This window comes from Salvelinus alpinus, chromosome 29 (assembly GCF_045679555.1).
Source record: "Salvelinus alpinus chromosome 29, SLU_Salpinus.1, whole genome shotgun sequence".
Classification (NCBI taxonomy): Eukaryota; Metazoa; Chordata; class Actinopteri; order Salmoniformes; family Salmonidae; genus Salvelinus; species Salvelinus alpinus.
In genome coordinates, this window is record NC_092114.1 from 28031812 (window position 1) to 28054554 (window position 22743).

Below are 22743 nucleotides of genomic sequence, written 5' to 3' on the forward strand. Positions count from 1 at the left end.
GAGGTGAAGGAGTGAGGGATGAATAGAGGGAACACTGTGCTCCAAATCTAATTCCCAAGGGCCAGAGGAAGGAAGTAAGGGTCTTTGAGAGAGAGAACATTTAGGAGGGAGAGCATACAGTAGAGTACACAAGTACATTAGACACACTGATGTTAAACTGCATCAGTAAACTGATAATTGGTCATTTTTGTTTAACTACCCAGTTATTACTCTTTCTCTCACACTCAGACTCGCACTAAAACAAACAGGCATTTAAAATGGACACTCGCATTTTGAGCGTCATATGGGTCCTTGCAAGAATAGGTGGTGTCGCACTTTTTTTTAGCAACTATTGAACGGAATATGAACTTTAAATATTTGAAGAATAGACGAAGTACCTAATTGCTCATGTAATACCATTGCAATTTCACCGACAGTGTATTCCGTTGGATGCAGAGAAAGTAACGGAATTGCCGTGCTTTGACATTGAACGAAGACAAAGAAGTTCCTCTGGGAGGTTAGCTGGCTTCCTGATAATTCCATTTGGATTAGCCAGCTATGATAGCTGGCTAGCAAGCTAACAACAACCCTGATTCAAGTGAAATTACCCAAAACAGGTACAGTACTATTGACGATCTGGGTACCAATCTACTTTGAAGCGGGGGGGGGGTTCAAATCAAATTGTATTGGTCACATACACATATTTAGCAGATGTTATTGCGGATTTAGCAGATGTTACTGCGGGTGTAGCGAAATGTTTCTTAAACGTTTTCCGTAATGAATACACCCCATTTGTCTTCATGGGTAAACATTTTATGGGAGAAAATAAATTTGCCGACAGTCTTTCTCTGTGCTCTAGCAGAGAAACCATGGAGGAGTCAGCAAGCACCATAGAGGTCACTGTGAAGACCCTGGACTCCCAGAGCAGGAGCTACACTGTCCGCAGGGAGGTAGGCTATGACTTCCTGTTGTTGTTGTTGTTGTCTGCTTCTGTCTTAATCTGAAATCCAACTGAACATATCAGTTTAGATTCCAGGCTACTCCTATGTGGCTTATATATTGTACACTTATGAGTGGGAAATATATTTGCTCAGCTCTGTACTAGCAATGCACTGAGCCTCCAACCTCTCCCTCAGTTGACAGTGAAGGAGTTCAAAGAACACATAGCTGCATCAGTGGAGATCCCAGTGGACAAGCAGAGACTAATCTACCAGGGCAGAGTGCTGCAGGATGAGAGGACACTGAACGAATACAGTGAGTAAAAAAGCCAGCAATATTCTATTCTATTCAAAGGACACAGTAAGTAATATACTACATACATAGTCTCTGCACTGTTGTAAAACAGCAAAACAGTTAACATTGCTGGACATCTTGTGTTATTGAGAATGCACATGAGAGCACCTTGCCACAGTAACCCCCGGATTTCTCTTCTCTCCCTGTCTTTTCTCCTCTCTTCTTCTCTGCCCTCCTCTCTTCTTCTCTGTCCTCCACTCTGCTTCTCTGTCCTCCACTCTGCTTCACTCTGCTTCTCTGTCCTCCTGTCATCCTCTACTCTTATTCTATGTCCTCTCTCCTTCTCTGTCCTCTCTCCTTCTCTGTCCTCCACTCTCATTCTCTCCTCCTATGGCCTCCTCTCAGATGTGGCTGGTAAGGTGATCCACCTTGTGGAGCGTGCTCCTCCTCAGACTTCCCAGTCTGGCGGCGGAGGAGGAGGAGTGTCCTCAGGGGGAACAGAGGGAGGTGCCACCACCTCCTCCTCCCAGGGAGGCCCCCAGGACCGCAACGGGAACAGCTACGTGATGCTGGGAACCTTTAACCTGCCCGTCAACATCATGGACCCTCAGCAGATACAGGTGAGTCAAGGTTGTGTGTTGGTGTGCACTGTGCAGCTGTTTCATAGTCTTTATTCCGAAAAAATATTGAGCACCTAAAAAATGTATTGAATCAAACAGTTTTAATCGGTACCAAATGTGTTTGTAGGATTTGTTGAACATCGAGTGTATTAACAATGAAGTAATACAAGTGTAATAACTGTGGTTTCCTTGGAAGATGCAAGTGCAGCAGATGATGGCAGGAGTGGGAGAAGCAGGAAGGAATACCAGAGTCAGCACCAGCACTCGAGTAAGTCTTCCTTATTACTGTCATATACATTGCCTTAGGAAAGTATTCAGACCCCTTGAATCTTTCCACATTTTGTTACATTACAGCCTTATTCTAAAATGGATTATATGAATAAAAATCATCGGCAATCTACGCACAATACCCCATAACGACGAAGCGAAAACAGGTTTTTAGAAATGTTTGCAAATTTATTAAACATAAAACAGATACCTTATTTACGTAAGTATTTAGACCCTTTGCTATGAGACTTGAAATTGAACTCGGGTTCATCCTGTTTTCATTGATCCTCCTTGAGATGTTTCTACATCTTGATTGCGGTCCACCTCGGGTAAATTCAAATGATTGGACATGATTTGGAAAGGCACACACCTGTCTATATAAGGTCCCACAGTTGACAGTACATGTCAGAGCAAAAACCAAGCCTTGAGGTCAAAGGAATTGTCCGTAGAGCTCCGAGACAGGATTGTGTCAAGGCACAGATCAGGGGAAGGGTACCAAAAAATGTCTGCAGCATTGAAGGTCCCCAAGAACACAGTGGCCTCCATCTTTCTGGAAGAAGTTTGGAACCACCAAGACCCTTCCTAGAGCTGGCCGCCCGGCCAAACTGAGCAGTCGAGGGAGAAGGGCCTTGGTCAGGGAGGTGACCAAGAATCCGATGGTCACTCTGACAGAGCTCCAGAGTTCCTCTGTGGAGATGGGAGAACCTTCCAGAAGGACAACCAATTAGGACTTTGTGGTAGAGTAAAAGGCACTTGACACCCTGCTTGGAGTTTGCCAAAGGGTTTTCTAATGATCTATTAGCCTTTTAAAATGATAAACTTGGATTAGCTAACACAACGTGCCACTGGAACACAGGAGTGATGGTTGCTGATAATGGGCCTCTGTACACCTATGTAGATAGATAAAAATCAGATAAAAATCTGCCGTTTCCAACTACAATAGTCATTTACAACATTAACAATGCCTACACTGTATTTCTGATCAATTTGATGTTATTTAAATGGACAAAAAAATGTGCTTATCTTTCAAAATCAAGGAATATGTATACACATATCTATCTGTCTATTACATTACTATTAAGGTATGTTTATGATCTGTCTTGTTTGTAGAGCAACGGTTCAGTGGATGTGCATATCAACGTTGACCAATCAGTGCAGAGCGAGCCCAGGATGAGGCTGCAATTGGCTGAGAACTTGCTAAGGGATACCCAGTCTCTGATCCACAGACTGGAGGTACAGTAACAACTCGCATACTATGTTATGCTATGCTATGCTATTATTCTATACTATACAGAAATCTATTTTCAGTGCCTAATTTACCTTTTAGACAACATGTTTGTGTTTTCAGGGTCAGCCCAGTGGCGTTCCAATCCAAGCCGAGCCGGAGACATCTCAGTCCACCTCCTCTTCCTCCTCCTCATTCTCTTCCGCTACAGCTGCCACTGCAGGAGCATCCCAGCCTATGGATACCTCCCCTCCTGCTCCACCACCTCCCCCTCCCACCTCCTCCAGCCAGACAGAGGGACCACCCCACCCCGGGCCCAAGTAAGTGCTCAGGAGGGCACAGCGTAGTGTTTCAAATAGAATTAAAATGCATTCTCCTGTTTCATGCCTACTGAACACATACCCCTTTCTCTCTCTCTCTCTCTCTCTCTCTCTCTCTCTCTCTCTCTCTCTCTCTCTCTCTCTCTCTATCTCTCGCTCGCTCTCTCTCTCTCTCTCTCTCGCTCGCTCTCTCTCTCTGCTTCCTCCACTCCCTCCCCAGCCACCCCAGCCCAGCAGCGCTAGTGGAGGTGTTGTCAGAGGTGAGGAGGGTGGAGGAGAGGCTTCGTCCCTTCATAGAGAGAACTCACTCCATCCTTGGGGCTGCCACTTCAGCAGACTACAACAACAACGTAAACACTACAACTCCATTATATTCAGTTGCACAGCAACTACCTATTCAACCCGTGCAACACATTATCACACTGTTTTTACTTCAAACTTAAACTCCTGTTACATATTCGTCCTTTAACTTCAATGGTGTCCATGAGAAGAAAAATTACAACATAAACTTTGCCGCAGAGTTTAGTTAGTCTTCTTGAATAGGTCAGTCACAGTGCTTCTTTGCATGAGTGAAATGGAGCCCCAAACAGACTTGAATAAACCACATGTGAATCAGTCACCACTTTGTTCATCTGTCTTCACAGACCCAGGAAAGAGAAGAGGACCAGCACGTTCTCAACCTGGTCGGGGAGTCTCTACGTCTCCTTGGCAACACCCTAGTTGCCCTTAGTGACCTACGTTGTAACCTGGCCACTCCTCCCCCCCGTCACCTCCACGTGGTTCGGCCCATGTCCCACTACGGCTCCCCCGTCCTGCTGCAGGGTGGTATGCCACACCACACCCCCATACCGGTAGGTCACTGTGTGGAGAGATTCTTCCACATATACTCCTAGTAATTTTAGCACCAGGTTCTAAACCTAAACCTCACTGGTTGGTGGATTCAAATTCAAATCACCAGCCATTCATACTTTTTATCAGCATTTAGCCCTAGGTCTTTTCAAATTTAACTTTGTACATGCACACCATTTTCTTGGGACATTACTAACTTGACTTGTGTCTTCAGATAAACCTTGGAAACCTGGGGAACCTCGGAAATTTGGGAACCACAGTGACCATGACGTCCAATGGGAGGCATGCAGCCGAGGGCTGGGCCCAACCCTCTCAGGCTCCTGGCCAATCAGAGGGCCAGGCCCCGCTTCCACAGCCAAACGCAGCCAATCAGCAGCCAATTCAGGGCCAGGGGGCTCCGCATGTCATCAGAATCACCCACCAGACCATGGAGCCTGTGGTAATGATGCAGATGAACCTGGATGGTGAGGGAGGGGACACGTTTGTTATTTTCTCTCTCTTGCTCTTGGCTCATCTTGGAGTTGTCATGCCCTAACTGTATCTATCATGCTTACCAAATAATCCGTACATTAGATAATCATTCCAAACCGAGAGAGACCGTAGTCATTGTTGATCTCCTATAGGAAACTTATAGGTGTGTCTGAGGAGAGCTGGAATGTAGCAAAAGCTTGCATACCCAGTATACATATTCAGAGTTGTAAGGTAATGTCTTCTCCCTGGTTGGTCTCTCTCTTAGAATCTGGCAGCGGCCCTCAGGTCCAAGGACAACAGATCCCTATGGGTACTGGACAGCCTGGTGAGTGCTTTTGACTCCTACGTCACACTATGTTCATTATGGTATATACACCAGACCCCTATACCACAGTCTCTGAACCACTCGTCCCTGGGATGTTGCTGACCGTTATATCAACTATTTATCTCTGTACTCTCTCAATCTGAAGGTGCTACTCCAGTCCAAATCGCAGGCCTTCCTCCAGAGTTCATGCAGGCCATCGTCCACCAGATCTCTCAGCAGGCTGCTGCCATGGCAACCGCTGCTGCCACGGGTCACCCCGGGCAACCAGGAGCAGGCGTCCCCGGGACCACCCCCAGCTCTGACACCTCTGCCCCCCCTCACCCTCACGGGCCTCTGCCCCCTGGAGCCAGGGTGGTGATCACGCACCCCTCCTTCTCCCCCCACATCCCCCAGCCTGTGGGCACCAGGGGCACCACCATCAACCTCAGGGCTTCAGTGCCCCCTGCTGGCGGGCAACAGAACCTTCAGGTGAGGAGAGAGGCAGAGATGGAGAAGTCTGTGAGGAACGACTTTGGTCTCTTATGTCCTTGTGCTGTTGTACTTTGACAGGGGTGGCCAATCCTCCTGGAGAGCTACTGGTTTTCCGGCCCTGCTCTAACACACCTGATTCAACTGATCTCTTCGTCCATTTCTTCTCTTCTTCCAGGGCACACCTCTGGCTTCCTCTCCCCTAACTCAGATGATCAGTGGTCTGGTTGGACAGCTACTGATGCCTGGACAACAGATGTCTGGACAGATGCCTGGACAACAGATGTCTGGACAGATGCCTGGACAGCAAGGTGAGTGATTGATTGATTGGTTGATTTATTGATTATTATATTGGGTGAATGATGGGTTTTATTTTGTAGTGTTCAAAGAAAATGGACAATGAATCAGAAGTCTTCTTTTTCCCAGTTCCTCCAGGTGACCAGACATCCACCAGCTCCTCCTCAGCCTCCCACTCCTTCTCTTTCTCCACCTCCTCCTCTTCATCCTCTTCTGCCTCCTCCTCCTTCTCCTCCTCCAATCCCGTCCCTCCCCACCCCTCCTGTGGGGCGAACACATCTGGCCAGACCACCACCCACACCACCAACACCACTTCCATGGGCCAACCACCGGAAGGGGTCGCCGAGGCCAACCTAGCCCAACTCCTGGGCTCCTTGCTGGGTGGAGCTAGTGGGCCAGGAGCCCCTGGTTCTGGAGCTAACCCACACATCACTGTGACCGTACCTGGAGTCCCAGGGTTCTTCCAGGGAATGTCAGACTTCATCCAGGTGAGAGAGAAAATTATTGAACCGTATTGGTAACTCTTATAATCAATGTGACTGAACTCTTAGGTAATAATTATGTAATTACTCTGTTATCACGCTGTAATAGAAATTGAAGTAGTCCTAATTAGTAGTAGTCGTAATTAAAGTAGTCCTAATTAGTAGTAGTCCTAATTAAAGTAGTCCTAATTAGTAGAAGTCACAGCCTCAGCAATTAGGCCGAAGTCAAAGCCTCAGCAATTAGGCCGAAGTCGAAGCCTCAGCAATTAGGCCGAAGTCGAAGCCTCAGCAATTAGGCCGAAGTCGAAGCCTCAGCTATTAGGCCGAAGTCGAAGCCTCAGCAATTAGGCCGAAGTCGAAGCCTCAGCAATTAGGCCGAAGTCGAAGCCGCCGCAATTAGGCCGAAGTCGAAGCCGCCGCAATTAGGCCGAAGTCGAAGCCGCCGAAGTTGTCTGAATTTGTCGAATTTGTCAGAAGTCGTTTCAAGTTGTCGAAGTTGTCTAAATTTGTCGGAAGTAGTCGGAATTTGCACAAGTCGAAGTTGTCTGAAGTAGTCGGAATTTGCACAAGTCGAAGTTGTCTGAATTTGTTACATTTGTCAGAGGTCGTCGAAATTTATAGAAGTCTGAATTAGTCGAAAGTTGTTGTAATTAGTAGAAGTTGTTGTAATTAGTCAAAGCTGTCGTCATTAGTAGAAGTCGAAGTTGTGGTCATTAGTCGAAGTAGTCGCAATTAGTAGAAGTAAACTCTAGACAACTAGAGGACTGTGCAACAAAGTGTCACCCAGTAGTTACCCAATAGTTACTCTCCCATTTCTAGGCTAACCAACCCATCTTCTCCCGACCCTCACCTGTACCCCCACCCGGCCAGGAGCCTCCCCCTGGCCAAGGCACCCCTACCCCCCCTCCCCAGGCGGCCCCTGGGGGTGGAGGGGACCCATCCCTGAGCCCGGAGCTGTTTACAGGTATTGTCCAGGGGGTCCTCTCCACCATGATGGGGTCTCTGGGGGCTCCGCAGGGGAACGGGGAGAGCATCGCTCAGTTCATCCAGAGACTGTCTCAGACCACCAACCTCTTCACACCTGGATCTGGAGACGCTGTCGGTGAGTCACTGACGAAAGTAAAAACCTTCTCACACTTAACTGTTGTACTTGTCTTTCTTGCACTCATACACACACTTGTCTTTTCTTACTAGCACCAACAAGATAGCGCCTATTTAGACGTATTTACTTGTAATAATGGGGATATGTGTTTGCCTTACAATATGAGCATTCAACTTAAATAGGTAAGTGTTTCTGGTTAAATTCGGCTGCCAAATGACTAGAATATACAGTTGAAGTCGGAAGTTTACATACACTTAGGTTGGAGTCATTAAAACTTGTTTTTCAACCACTCCACAAATTTCTTGTTAACAAACTATAGTTTTGGCAAGTCTGTTAGGACATCTACTTTGTGCACGACACAAGTCATTTTTCCAACAATTGTTTACAGACAGATTATTTCACAGAAGTTTACATACACTAAGTTGACTGTGCCTTTAAACAGCTTGGAAAATTCCAGAAAATGATGTCACGGCTTTAGAAGCTTCTGATTGGCTAAGTGACATAATTTGAGTCAATTGGAGGTGTACCTGTGGATGTATTTCAAGGCCTACCTTCAAACTCAGTGCCTCTTTGCTTGACATCATGGGAAAATCAAAATAAATCAGCCAAGACCTCAGAAAAAAAATTGTAGACCTCCACAAGTCTGGTTCATCCTTGGGAGCAATTTCCAAATGCCTGAAGGTACCACGTTCATCTGTACAAACAATAGTATGCAAGTATAAACACCATGGGACCACGCAGCCGTCATACCGTTCAGGAATGAGACGCGTTCTGTCTCCTAGAGATGAACGTACTTTGGTGTGAAATGTGCAAATCAATCCCAGAACAACAGCAAAGGACCTTGTGAAGATGCTGGAGGAAACAGGTACAAAGTATCTATATCCACAGTAAAACGAGTCCTATATCGACATAACCTGAAAGGTCGCTCAACAAGGAAGAAGCCACTGCTCCAAAACCGCCATAAAAAAGCCAGACTACGGTTTGCAACTGCACATGGGGACAAAGATCGTACTTTTTGGAGAAATGTCCTCTGGTCTGATGAAACAAAAATAGAACTGTTTAGCCATAATAACCATCGTTATGATTGGAGGAAAAAGGGGGAGGCTTGCAAGCCGAAGAACCCCATCCCACCCGTGAAGCACGGGGGTGGCAGCATCATGTTGTGGGGGTGCTTTGCTGCAGGAGGGACTGGTGCACTTCACAAAATAGATAGCATCATGAGGGAGGAAAATTATGTGGATATATTGAAGCAACATCTCAAGACATCAGTCAGGAAGTTAAGGCTTGGTCTCAAATGGGTCTTCCAAATGGACAATGACCCCAAGCATACTACATCCAAAGTTGTGTCAAAATGGCTCAAGGACAACAAAGTCAAGGTATTGGAGTGCCATCACAAAGCCCTGACCTCAATCCTATAGAAAATTTTTGGGCAGAACTGAAAAAGCGTGTGTGAGCTAGGAGGCCTACAAACCTGACTCAGTTACACCAGCTCTGTCAGGAGGAATGGGCCAAAATTCACCCAACTTATTGTGGGAAGCTTGTGGAAGGCTACCTGAAATGTTTGACCCAAGTTAAACAATTTAAAAGCAATGCTACCAAATACTAATTGAGTGTATGTAAACTTCTGACCCACTGGGAATGTGATGAAAGAAATAAAAGCTGAAATAAATATTTCTTTCTACTATTATTCTGACATTTCACATTCTTAAAATAAAGTGGTGATCCTAACTGACCTTAAACAGGGATTTCTAAATGGGATTAAATGTCAGGAATTGTGAAAAACTGAGTTTAAGTTTAAGTGTGTTTGGCTAAGGTGTATGTAAACTTCCGACTGTAAATGTAAAAAAAAATGTTTTGTATAAATCTACACCTGTGATAGCGTTCTTGGAAAAGTGAAAGAAGACCGAAGTGTCTTAGTATTTGCTGAACATATTCTTTGACCTCATCTCTCTGCAGGGTTCTTTGGGGACCTGTTGTCCCTGGTGTGTCACAGTTTCTCCATGGTGGACATGGTGTTGTTACTCCATGGTAACGCCCAGCCAATCAGCCGGATCCAGCCCCAGCTCACTGAATTCTTCAACCAGCACTACCTGCAGGGTCGAGAGCCTACTGACGCCAATATCAACGTGAGTATCTCTGCTCTACTGCTGCTGTTTTGATGAGAATCATGACATGAAATTGGCACAATATCCTCTCCATTTGCAGTGAACTTTATTAAGGCCAATGTTTATGGCATCTCACCTCAAAAGATTAGAAACTGAAAGCACTATGTTTTGTCTTTTCAGGCAGCATCTGTGGACCTCATCAATGATCTGGAGGAGTACATAACAGAGAGCTTTGTAAGTCTCCCTCTCTCTGGCTATTAAATTGTCACAATATGTTTATAATATTGAAATAACACTGCACCCTGTTTCTCTCTCAGGCCACAGTGACTGTGAGAGAGGGAGTGGACATCATTCATACCAACATCACTTTCCTTAGACAGCAGTTCACCCGCGTGGCCACACACATCCTACGCTGCACAGGTAAAACACTCAAACCCCTTGTGTAAATTACAGCTTTTCTATACCGGGTCCTACACATTGTTACCAAACTGGTTTACCGGACTACTGTCAACCCTATTCTAGTACCTAACAGCAGCATGACTGTAAATCTGTTGCTGGTGTTGTGTGTCTCTACCTCTCTGCAGACCAAACGTTTGGTCACCGCCTGCTGCTGCTCTGCACCCAGGGTCTGTTTGAGTGTCTGGCTCTCAACCTTTACTGTCTCCAAGGGGAACAGAGAGCTCTCACCCAAGTCATCAACCACCGCATCGTTAGTACACTCCTCCCACTCTATCCACTCTAATATTTGATAGACTTGAGTGTTTCCCAACCCGGGTCCTCAGGACCCATAGCCGGTCAACAACATTTTCCCATTTCAGTACAAGCTAGTTGCTAAACTAGTCAATGAATGAATCAGTTGAATCCCATTGTATCTGGTAGGTTGTGGGTTGAGTCCTGGTATATTTGCTTGGTGTGTATGATGTAAAGATCTATACATGTTTTCTCTCTCGTCTCTATGTCCACAGAGGAGGATGTCAGCAGAGGTCAACCCCAGCCTGGTCAACTGGCTGACCAGTATGATGACCATGAGACTCCACGTCATCCTGGAGCACAACCCAGTCACTGAGGACCACATCCAGCACTATGTCATCCACACACGGAGAGCAGAGCCTGGGGCACAGGCTGGACAGCAGACAGACACACAGAGTGTGGAGGTGTGTGTGTGTGTGTGTGTGTGTGTGTGTGTGTGTGTGTGTGTGTGTGTGTGTGTGTGTGTGTGTGTGTGTGTGTGTGTGTGTGTGTGTGTGTGTGTGTGTGTGTGTGTGTGTGTGTGTGTGTGTGTGTGTGTGTGTGTGGTCAGTCTTTCCAGGTGTTGTTATCTGAGGGTTATAAGGACACTGCATGCCTGGGCTCGCCTAGAAAAACATCTGGTAATACCAGGAAATCAGCAAGGAACACAAAGTTCAGACAGCTTTGAGGACATGGTTATCTTTGTCTTCAGACAGTACAGCTAACCTTAGTTAACCTACTCTCCTCTCTCTCCCTATCTCTAGATGGATGAAGGTCTGTCCCCGGCCCCGGCCACCACTGCAGAGGAGGCCATGGCTTCATCAGGGAACAGACAGGAGGTCGGAGCATCCCCCGGGGTGACCACCCCCTCGCAGAGAGCATCATCAGGGGAGACCAGAGGAGCTGTTGCCATGGCAGCAGGAGGAAGGGAGGAGTCTGGAGGAGAAGTGGAACCCTGGGCAGCTGCAGTGCCCCCTGTAAGGACATAGGAACTATGCTTTATTGTTTAGGGGTTAAGTGCCTTGCTCACGGACACAATTAATGGCTTCTAGGATACCTAGAATTCCCCAGTCAGACATGGGGTTTGATCTTGTGACTATTCGGTTACAGGCCCACCTGTTTAACCACTGAGCTGTGTGTTTGGGTTCATCAGGAGTGGGTTCCTATCATCAGACACGACATGCTGTCTCAGAGGAAGATGAAGGCTCAGCCCGCTCTGTCTGATGCATACCTCCACGGGATGCCTGCCAAGAGGAGGAAGGTGAGCTGTCCATCTGCTTAGAAACCTAATGTGCCATTGTAAATTAGAATTATTTGTCATGAGGACGCTATGCCCATTAAATAATATCGGGCCAAGGAATATTCTCAACAGAAAGTCTGTAGTCTGTATACCTGGTTATTCTAACAGTGTTTCTATAGGAAGTGAGAGTCAAACATTTTGATACGGAAGAGGAGAATTAGCGTTTATCATTGGACAATTTTGTGTAATACCTCCCAATTTCAAAACATATTATTCTCCTGTTTCGTGCCTACTGAACACAGCTCTGGTTAGTGTTGACCTGTTGTTATCCCCCTCTCGCAGACCCACCAGGGTGAAGGCCCTCACCTGTCCCTGTCTGAGGCAGTGAGCCGGGCGGCGCGTGCTGCAGGAGTCAGACCTGTCACTACCCCAGACAGCCTCCAGGGAGAGCTAGAGGAGCCAGAGCTTCAGGAGGCCTACCAAGAACAGGTCAACTTTGGCCACTGTTGCTTTCTGGAGGATGCAACATCTTCCCAAATCCAATCACATGTACAGTGCATTCGGAAAGTATTCAGACCCCTTGACTTTTTCCACATTTTCTTACGTTACAGCCTTATTCTAAAATGTATTAAATTCGTTTTTTTTCTTCATCAATCTACACACAATACCCCATAATTGCAAAGCAAAATCTGAAGTATTCAGACCCTTTACTCAGTACTTTGTTGAAGCACCTTTGGCAGTGATTACAGCCTTGAGTCTTCTTGGGTATGAAGCTACAAGTTTGGCACACCTGTATTTGGGGAGTTTCTCCCATTCTTCTCTGCAGATCCTCTCGAGCTCTGTATGGTTGGATAGTCTCCCAGTCACTGCTGCTAAAAAACATGATGCTGCCTCCACCATGCTTCACCGTAGAGATGGTGCCAGGTTTCATCCAGACATGACGGTTGGCATTCAGGCCAAAGAGTTCAATCTTGGTTTCATCAGACCAGAGAATCTTGTTTCTCATGGTCTGAGAGTCCTTCAGGTGCCTTTTGGCAAACTCCAAGCGGGCTGTCACGTGCCTTTTAGTGAGGACTGGATTCCGTCTGGCCACTCTACCATAAAGGCCTGATTGGTGGAGTGCTGCAGAGATGGTTGTCCTTCTGGCAGGTTCCATCTCCACAGAGGAACTCTGGAGCTCTGTCAGCGACGATCGGGTTCTTGGTCACCTCCCTGACCAAGGCCCTTCTCACCCGATTGCTCAGTTTGGCCGGGTCTTGGTGAAGAGTCTTGGTGATTCCAAACATCTTCCATTTTAAGAATGATGGAAGCCACTGTTCTTGGGGACCTTCAATGCTGCAGAAATGTTTTGCTACCCTTCCACAGATTTGTGCCTCGACACAGTCCTGTCTCGGAGTTCTACAGACAGTTCCTTTGACCTCGTGGCTTGGTATTTGCTCTGACATGCACTGTCAACTGTGGGACCTTATATAGACAGGTGTGTGCCTTTCCAAATCATGTCCAATTAATTGAATTTACCACAGGTGGACTCCAATCAAGTTGTAGAGACATCTCAAGGATGATCAATGAAAACAGGATGCACCTGAGCTTAATCTCCAGTCTCATAACAAAGGGTCTGAATACTTATGTAAATAAGGTATTTCTGTTTTAAAGTGTTAATACATTTGTAAAAATGTCTAAAAAACTGTTTTTGCTTTGTCATTATGGGGTATTGTGTGTAGATTGATGATGAAAAATGTTTATTTAATCAATTTTAGAATAAGGCTGTAAAGTAACAAAATGTGGAAAAGTCAAGGGGTCTGAATACTTTCCGAATACACTGTACATTAGTAATAACCTAATGTTATTACAGCAGGGTGAATGAGACTTTAAAGCGTGGCAACGTGAGACTGACCGACCCTAACCTTGTCTCCTATGTTTCTCAGGTGAGGAGTGACATCAAGGAGAGAGTGAGAGATGACCCAGAATTCAGCTCCCAGCGTTTCCCCAACACACACCGGGCATTTTCTCTAGACGACTCCTAAATATTATTGGTCCTCAGGCCTGTCAACCACTCCATCTTGTCAATCACAGTTTTCTCCCTGGATGACTCCTAATCTGATTGGTCACCACACCTGTCAATAACCCTATCTAGCCAATCACTCACAACCATGATGTATCCAGGGGTGTGTTCATCATGCATCTCAACATCACATCCGGAATCATGTCAGCTCTATTCGTGAAATTTCTATCTTCAACATTCTGTAACACGCCCCAGATTCGATTCTGCAACATTCCCTGTGGGTCTGTCATGTCCAGTGAAGATCAGAGAAAATAAAACACAAGAGTCTTTACTTGCTTAAAAATGACACATATTTAAAACCGAGAAGAGCTTTACAACCGGTCTGTCATCTATCAATGGAAAATGTCAGTCTCTCTGTGGTATCTCCCATAAAGCACCGCTTTCTCATTCCAACAAACTCATTTCTAACCGGTCGTCGTCATCTGTATGTCCGGTTGTCCTTAAGATTTTGCTGTAACTTGTAAATTAGCACAAATTGTACATTGTATTAAGAACGTGATGTAATAATATTCTAGTGATAATGCAACAGCTATTCCTTGTCAAGTAACGAAAACCTTCCGTAGGCTTTTTTGGGGGGGCGTTTAGTTTGGTATCCTGACTAGAGATGAAAGAAGCACAGATTCTACATGTTGACTGGCCTGGTTAAACCAGACTGAACCGTGCGAACAAGTGAAACAGTGGTGAGCGCAACATTGTCTGGTGTAACCGGGCTACATCTTTACGTATTTACTTTCAGGATAGAGAGGATGGTAGAGGTTTAGGTGTTAGGGGTGATTGTCATGTCATCAGTGACATTTTGTGTTTAGCTATTTTAAAGTGACTGTGAATACGAGGCTCAATGGTGTTTTAGCCATAATTATGTTAAGTTGTAATAACTGCCATAATCAAGACCATGATAAAGATAAGTCTCGTTTTATGCCATTGTATTTCTTTCTAGGCGACCACGGCTATCATTTCTAGAACCTGACTGTTGTAAAAAGTTGAATGCTATGTAACTTGTGAACATTACTTTAAAATAAATTGTCAATGTCGAAAAGCTATAGAAAATTCCTCGAGAAACCACACACACAGTTCTACACTATAGGGCTAACTTTGTGAAATAAGGGATTTTTTAATATATTTTTTTCAACAATTGAATGACTGACTGAGCACTCGGCTCTTGCAGAAATATAAATATGATTGAAGTTGTCAGATAAGTGTCTGGTGCGGTCCTTTTGAGGTGCTAATGTTGGGTAGGATGATATGACTCAGTCAAGAACAGCAGCAGATACACATTTATAATCACTATAGTTTTATTCACACATACATAGCCAGGTTTCACACAAGATATTGGGTTATTGCAACAACAACAAAAACGTTTGAGTCAAATCTTAAAGTAGCGAAACACACGGCACTAGACGAGAATGATTCATTGTCATTTTTTCCATTACGATTTTTGTACTGATTGAATTTTACTGATACTAAAGAGTTAGGTAACACGTCACTTGAAGGGGATAAAACCTTAATGAAAGAGATCGTTACAAGTGTTCCAGTATCATTCATAACAACCTTCATAACTTATTTATTCAACGTCATTCATGAGGTGTTATGAATACCTTACGTATGCCCTCTCAAAGTAAAGTGTTATTGAGTATTAATAACGGTCATGCTAGATTTAACACATGGCATGCTTTGTCACCTAGTTTAAGAAAGCATATGTATTGTAGTCTCAAACACACATTATCATGTTGAGTGAAACATTTTATCAATGATGCAGAGGAAGCTTGAGTCGCATTCTGATGACAGGTACTCAATATTCTACACATACTCCTTTTTTTGCAACTTATAATAACAATTAAATTAAAAGTCAACTGTCATTCCAATCAAGAGTATTGTTTACCGTTCAGAAAATAACAGAAGTCTCAGTCCCGAACAGGCAAATGCACATTTTTTCAGAAACCTGACTCCAGAGTGCTATATACACCATATATACAAAGGTATGTGGACACCCCTTCAAATTAGTGGATTTGGCTATTTCAGCCAGACCTGTTGCTGACAGGTGTATAAAATCGAGCACACACCCATACAATCTCCATAGACAAATTTTGGCAGTAGAATGGCCTTACTGAAGAGCTGTGACTTTCAATGTGGCACCGTCATAGGATGCCACCTTTCCAACAAGTCAGTTCAGCAAATTTCTGCCCTGCTATAGCTTCGCCACTCCACTGTAAGTGCTGTTATTGTGAAGTGTAAACGTCTAGGAGCAACAACGGCTCAGCCACGAAGTGGTAGGGCACACAAGCTCACAAAATTGGACCGCCAAGTGCAGAAGCATGTTAAAATCATCTGTCCTTGGTTGCAACACTCACTACCGAGTTCCAAACTGCCTCTGGAAGCAACATCAGCACAATAACTGTTCATCAGGAGCTTCATGAAATGGGTTTCCATGGCCGAGCAGCCGCACACAAGCCAAAGATTGCCAAGCACAATGCCAAGTGTCGGCTGGAGAAGTTTAAAGCTCACCGCCATTGGACTCTGGAGCAGTGGAAACATTTTCTGAAGTGATGCCTCACGCTTCACCATCTGGCAGTCCAACGAACTAATCTGGGTTTGGCAATTGCCAGGAGGACGCTACCTGCCCCCAATGCATAGTGCCCTCTAAAGTTTGCTGGAGAATGAATAATGGTCTGGGGCTGTTTTTCATGGTTCCCTTTGTTCCAGTGAAGGGAAATCTTAACGCTACAGCATATAATGACATGCTAGACAATTATGTGCTTCTAATTGGGGAAGGCTCTTTCCCGTTTCATCATGACAATGCTCCCATGCACAAAGCAAGGTCCATACAGAAATGGTTTGTTGAGCTCGGTGTGGAAGAACTTGACTGGCCTGCACAGAGCCTTGACCTCAACCCCATCCTACACCTTTGGGATGAATTGGAATACTGCCTGCAAGCCAGGCCTAATCGCCCATCCTCACTAATGCTCGGAGCTGTATGGAAGCAAGTCCACACAGCGATGTTCCAACATCTAGTGGAAAGCCTTTCCAGAAGAGTGGAGACTTATAGCAGCAAAGGTGGGACCAACTCCATATTAATGCCCATGATTTTGGAATGAGAGGGTCAAGGAGCAGGTGTCCACATACTTTGTCATGTAGTGTATGTCATGCAACTGTGTTGCAGTGTCAGGGACATGAGCCGAGGTCAGGTCAAACATTAACTGCAAGCCAGGCAGTCTGCAGCTGTCTCTTCTCCCTGACAGCCAGTTAGCCATCCAACATGGAAGAACATTAGCAGTTTCCAACCAAGGTACAAATGGGGTTGTGAGTTAAAGGTACAGCAATGAGGACATGAGATTTAAGGCTCTTCAAAATAAGAGTCTTATGAGATTGACATGTACACTTCAAAATAAGTTTGTACAGGGACTGACAACATCATGCATTAGTATTAGGTTGCTTTATGCCACATGGATGCTATCTCAGTGACTTTCCACTGGCACATAGAGATCAGAGGGTCTGTTAGAACAAGGCCCACATTGAGTCATGGCAGGCCATAGATAAGACAACTTCAACTGGCTATATGGAATGGGGTCTAATCTAAGACCCCCTGGCCTCAATAAAGGGTTTCTTGGGCTGTGTGCAAACTGTTACATCAACAATGCATTCACCAGTGACAACTGTATTCAACAGAAACCAGTGACAAATGTGTGCCCAGTTCCCAGGCACACTTGACTGCCCCATAGGCTGAGGACACATGAAACACAAAATGACTGATTCCAATATAATCTTGCATTTCTTTAATTTTTTTAGCATTTAACAGTGTCTTCATGTAATGAAAATAGGTTTGTCCAATAATATACGCCATTTAGCAGATACTTTTCTGAGCAGCAGGCTATGTGCATGGTGAGCGTATAGGCCCAAAGAGAGGTTCAACATCCCACAAGCAGTCACTCAGTGCTGTGCGATCATTTGTTTGTGCGTTAACAAGGTACTGATCAAGGTACCAACTCAACTTATTGGATAAACTGAAGTTCTGGATTGCATATGAACTAAAATATTAGCGGCTTTCTATTGCTGTGGGAGTCCAAAGAGAGAATGGGTTTGGAAAGGTTTATTTTAATTTAGTTATTTTTCCAGAGCAGGCGTACAATAGGGGGAGATTGTACGGGTGTACGGGTGATCAGGGATAACCTGGACAACATTGATTGCATGTTTCCCTCTCTGTGCGTGTTATTCCTCTCATGGTACACACATGCTCCTTCCTCTAGACCCTCCTTTCTCTCCGTCTCGGCTCTGTCGGAGGGAGGAGAGCAGGGGGGGCAGGAGGTTGAGGGCTGGCCGGTGCTCCTGGACCCCCAGGGCCACAAGGGCCCCCGCTAACAGAGTGGTCACCCTGGGCAGGATGGGCGGCTGGGCCGTCATCATCTGGAGGAAGACGGGAAAACAATAATCAGCAAGTTTGACGTGATCAGTTTAGGCAAGGCAGAGAATCTGATAATATTTCTTAGCAATTTGTAGGCATGTCCATTTCAGAGTCAGAGGAGACAGTACACAACAGGTCCACTCACTTTTTCCACTTTGTGACAGTGTATGAGTCCATCATGGCCAAGGTAGAAGGTGGAGAACGCATCATATGACCTGTTGAAAGACTGTGTTTACTAGAGTATGAATGATGAAAAATATTTAACAATGAAGAGGAACACTGACCAGAAACACTATCCATTCCAAATCAATACATTTCTATCTGAACATTGTAAAGATGAACAGATCCCAGTCAGGTTTCTGTACCTGTAGAGGTCAGTTTTGTCCTTGCGGTAGAATCTCAGCAGCAGAGAGAGGAAGGGCAGTCCTCTGACCCTCCACCTGGCCTTGATGGTCCTGTCCTCTGGGTGCTTAGTCAGTTTCAATACCTCTAACCGGGCCTCAGCATAGTAACAGAGACACAGCAGCCTCCACAGAGACAGGCTCAGCTGGTACAGAACTCTGCCCCTAGAGGATAGAGACAGTATAACTGTATTATAATATAGACCTATAATGGGGGTGTAAATGTGTGTAGTTACATATGTATAAATATCAGGGTTCGGATTAATTCCATTTCAATTCAGGAAGTGAACTGCTATTGAGTAGCCAGAATGTAGCATTTACCTGGTCTTGGCATTTAGAATACAGTTGACAAACTCGATATCATTTGTGTACATGGTGTAGTCATGACTCTTCACAAAAAAACTAGGAAGCTGAAAATCAAACAAATGATAATCAATACTAATAACTAAATAGCAGTGTATGCCATCAAACAGCATTCTCCTAATAAACAAACCCCTCTTACCTCAATCCTCAGCTTTTCATACATCAAGGCCAGTTTCTCCTCATCCTCCCTCTCTTTGTCGCTGTGTGCCCCCTCCACTGTCTCTCTCTCCGTGTAGCTACTATACAGAGAGGTGTGGAACAGCGACAACTCTTTCTCTAGTCCAATCATATTGCCCGATTTGTCCCCGTAACCAGGCAACGGCTCCATTCCAGGACAGTGGAAGCAGTAAAACCTGGATCCATACATAAATGGAGCAGGACATCCTTCCGTCTCAAACAGGCTTCGGAACGATCCTCTCTCCCTCTTTTCTGCATCATCATGCAGCCATTCTCCCTCGTTCATCTTCCCAACGCTGATGTCGTCCTCTCGGCTCCCATCCACAGTGGTCATGGGGAAGAGGAACTCCACGGGCCTACCGACTCCTCTCGGAGCCAGGATCTCACTTTGTTTAGTCTGCCCAAACAGAGGCACCTCCACCAGGGTGTGCTGGTCATCACACTCCCCAGGGACAGTCCGCACCAGCACACATAGGCTGACAGTCTCTTCCCAGTCCTCGTCCAGGCCCGGGGCCCTCTGGCTGTGGCTGGCATGGTGGAAGGGGTGTGACAGGGACGGCTGCTTGATGTTCTGGTACCTCAGACTGTTGGGGGGAACCAGGGCCCATGACGCGCTGCTGAGAGGCCGAATCTGTCCACTCCACTGCACATCCAGCGCCTGCAAATTCACATAGGACAAGTAAAGATTTTCCATAAGGTGCTCTTATATAGCCTGGTCCCAGACTTGGATCCAGCCTTGCGTTTATTCAAATAATTAATGTAGGCCTGTCTGTCGAGACAATACCTGTGCAAGACTCCAGCACTGTTGCTTGACTGGTAGCCTGTTGCCATGGCTCCTCACACACCCCGCCCACATGGCGAGGGCCCCTCTACATGCAGCCATTCACGACAGGGGGTAGGGTGTAACCCCAGTCACCAGGGGCAGGGGACACCCCAGACAGTCACCAGACCACCATGCCACCCAAAGGAAGGACCAGCTCTTTATCTTCTTGGTCCCCTCTCAATCCCAAATAAGAAACCTAGATAAGGGGGGGCAGTTGAGGGTGAACAGTTATTTTTAGACCATCTCAATGATATGTCCATATGATCATATGGCCTGGTGTGTGAATGTGTAGGCTCCTCAAGGAACAGTTGTGAGTTCATGCATAGGTTGCTAGGCTGTAAATCCAGACCCATGTGACCGTGATACTACTGGCATTCACTGCTATGCCAGACAGGTATACATACGGTATGCATACATGCCTATACCATGACGAAGGTCAGATCTAGCATCCATGAAATTTCACAGATGGGTTTTGTTTTCAAACACTCAAAATTCTATTGAGATATTGCCATATGGAAGAGAACTTCAATGAGGTGGGAATGATTCAAGACATTTTTAAATGTCCCTGGAGTTTGAGTGGCTCAACTTTCAAATTCAGTATTTGACTGAATTTTCCTAAATTTCCTTTTAAACTTTTTGCCAAATTACCATAAAATCAACACAGCCTTGAAGTGCTCATCTAGGAGCAATAGATTTGAAGCATGTCGGTCCTCTTTTACTTTAAAAAGTTTGACCCACCCCACTTGAAAGATCTTTATAGAGCGCGAAAAATATGACCAGTGTTGCCAACTTAGCGACCAGGTCGCTATATTTAGCGAGTATTCAGACCCCTCTAGCGACACATTTTCAAAAAAGTGACTAGCGACAAATCTAGTGACTTTTTCTGGTGTTATTAGAGACACTGACTTGAAAGCACATATTGTTCTTACTCTTCTCAACAAGCAGCAGGTGCTGCCGTGGGCCCCACCCCAAAGCACCCACAGGCCCCAGTCCTCACGCAGCAGTCTCTCCCAGCTGCAGTCAGAGCAGGAGATGTTCACCCCTCCGAGTCCAGACTGCAAATGAATTGCGCATGCGGGAAGCCGCAGCTGGCTGATCCCACCCTGGCTTACATTCAGGGCAGGATGTAAATGTAAAAAACTCAACTTAAAAAAAAAATTACAAATTAAAAAACGAAGTATCTCCGCCAGAGTGTCTCTTTTGCCGGTCCCAAGCCCGGATAAAGGAGGGTTGGAATTGTGACATAAAAAAAAAACAAGAATCGACAGAAGTTCATTTGTAGTTCTAAACATATTTAGGGTGTTTTTTACTCACTTTTTGTCTCCCACGGCGTTATTCCTCTCCTACAGCGTCCATCACAATTACATGCAGATGGCCTATTATGCAAATTAGGTGATAACATCATTTAGCGACTTCTAGGACAGCCAATACCTACTTTCGTTACTGAGGAGTTGGCAACACTGCCCATGACAGTGAGTTGTGGAAACAGCAAACCACGAGATCGTAATTGATACTCAGACGTCTCGTCTTTCCAATAACACAGTAATTTGGTTCATTTTAACTCGATAACTACAGTAGCTAATATCGTGATGTTTCTTCTATAACTTTAGAACCGTGATGTTGATACATGACATAGAAAACCGTACATACCTAACGTTGCAGCGTACTGTTTGTCATTAAGACAACCGATATTTACTAATGATTGCAGAGGCACAATAAACTGCAATCAGTTTTTCTGGCAGCTACAATATTATACTATGTAACATTTCACATTATAGACTTTATTAAACGTGAACTGACATTCAACCTTTGGTAGCCGAGTGGATTGGTTGGACGATTAACACAATCTTACAGACACAACCAGAAACAAGTGAACCATGCATCAACTTTGATGTTATGTATGGAAATACATAATTGATTGTCGAATATAGGGACCCCTCCATGTAGTTGTAAAACGCACGCCAACGTTCTACAACTCGCTAACTTGTTAGTTGATAAGCTAGCAGCTAGATCACATGTCAGCACAACATTGGGTTAGCTAACTTAGTAGCTAGCATGTTACCTGTGTCAGAAGCGAATTGGATAGCAATTGCGATGAGTCAGTTTAGCAAGGACCAGATGATAATCCTCAAAGTCATGTACTTTACTTTTGATTTCCCACGTAATGTTACGAAATTGGAAGTTATCAAACGTTACACAAATGTCATTCCATTTCCCAATGTCCTTGTCCAGCAGCAACACGCCTCACGCAAGCGTAGGAACGTTTCTAGAAGAAGAAAAACCGCCCACACGTCATACACCGGCGTAGCTCTGATTGGTGGAGAATGCATATTTCAGTCATTATCAATAAAAGTTATACAATCATTACATTATCAGCAAGAAAATATATATTTATATATTTATATTATATAATAGTATTAAATCCAAGACTGCTGTAAACATTTTGTAGGTCACTGTACCTTCTTTAGCTACATTTTTTAATTAAATTTTTCAAGCAATTTATTGAGAAAACATATAATTATGTAATACTTATCCTATTCATTAAACAAAATTATTATTTCCCTATCAATTGCTTTTTTTACTCACAAGAGACTACAATTGTGTGACAAACCTACTGGTGGCGCTGTGAAATATTGCTTCTCTATCACTAGCGAATGAAACTCGGTGGTGCCAAAGATTATGGATATACTGACAAGATATAAGTGTCGACGCCCTAACAATGGGAGTCGTTGTCCATAAAGCGTTTCGGCGGGCTGTCTAGCGCCGCCTATCCTTTCTTTGGATTTGTGGATACATTTAATTGTTACTT

The 22743-nt window shown here is 44.9% G+C and overlaps 2 protein-coding genes across 10 annotated transcripts; one reads left to right on the plus strand and one right to left on the minus strand.

Moving 5' to 3' along the window:
- Positions 1-117: 117 nt before the first annotated feature.
- LOC139559435 (large proline-rich protein BAG6-like) lies at positions 118-14810 on the plus strand. Of its 6 annotated transcripts, none has more exons than XM_071375464.1 (24): positions 126-596; positions 821-929; positions 1116-1233; positions 1618-1832; positions 2029-2100; positions 3210-3332; positions 3427-3644; positions 3865-3994; positions 4289-4495; positions 4708-4957; positions 5230-5289; positions 5435-5757; positions 5936-6068; positions 6184-6542; positions 7356-7638; positions 9595-9764; positions 9924-9977; positions 10061-10163; positions 10328-10452; positions 10709-10897; positions 11237-11449; positions 11626-11733; positions 12055-12201; positions 13638-14810. In XM_071375464.1, exons 2-24 carry the CDS (start codon positions 849-851, stop codon positions 13734-13736), a joined length of 3780 nt encoding a protein of 1259 aa, XP_071231565.1. In that variant the 5' UTR covers positions 126-596; positions 821-848; the 3' UTR covers positions 13737-14810. The 6 variants fall into 6 exon arrangements, with proteins under 6 accessions (XP_071231568.1, XP_071231565.1, XP_071231564.1 ...); XM_071375463.1 differs by having other exon boundaries at positions 839-929; XM_071375466.1 differs by having other exon boundaries at positions 842-929; positions 7407-7638.
- Positions 14811-15044: 234 nt separating this feature from the next.
- On the minus strand, positions 15045-22207 carry LOC139559437 (uncharacterized). Of its 4 annotated transcripts, none has more exons than XM_071375470.1 (8): positions 21997-22207; positions 21249-21310; positions 19896-20130; positions 19074-19769; positions 18893-18981; positions 18536-18736; positions 18316-18385; positions 15045-18172 (listed from the first exon to the last, which is right to left on the minus strand). In XM_071375470.1, exons 3-8 carry the CDS (start codon positions 19992-19994, stop codon positions 17987-17989), a joined length of 1341 nt encoding a protein of 446 aa, XP_071231571.1. In that variant the 5' UTR covers positions 19995-20130; positions 21249-21310; positions 21997-22207; the 3' UTR covers positions 15045-17986. The 4 variants fall into 4 exon arrangements, with proteins under 4 accessions (XP_071231571.1, XP_071231573.1, XP_071231570.1 ...); XM_071375472.1 differs by having other exon boundaries at positions 18316-18396; XM_071375469.1 differs by lacking the exon at positions 21249-21310.
- Between the last annotated feature and the right edge of the window lie 536 nt (positions 22208-22743).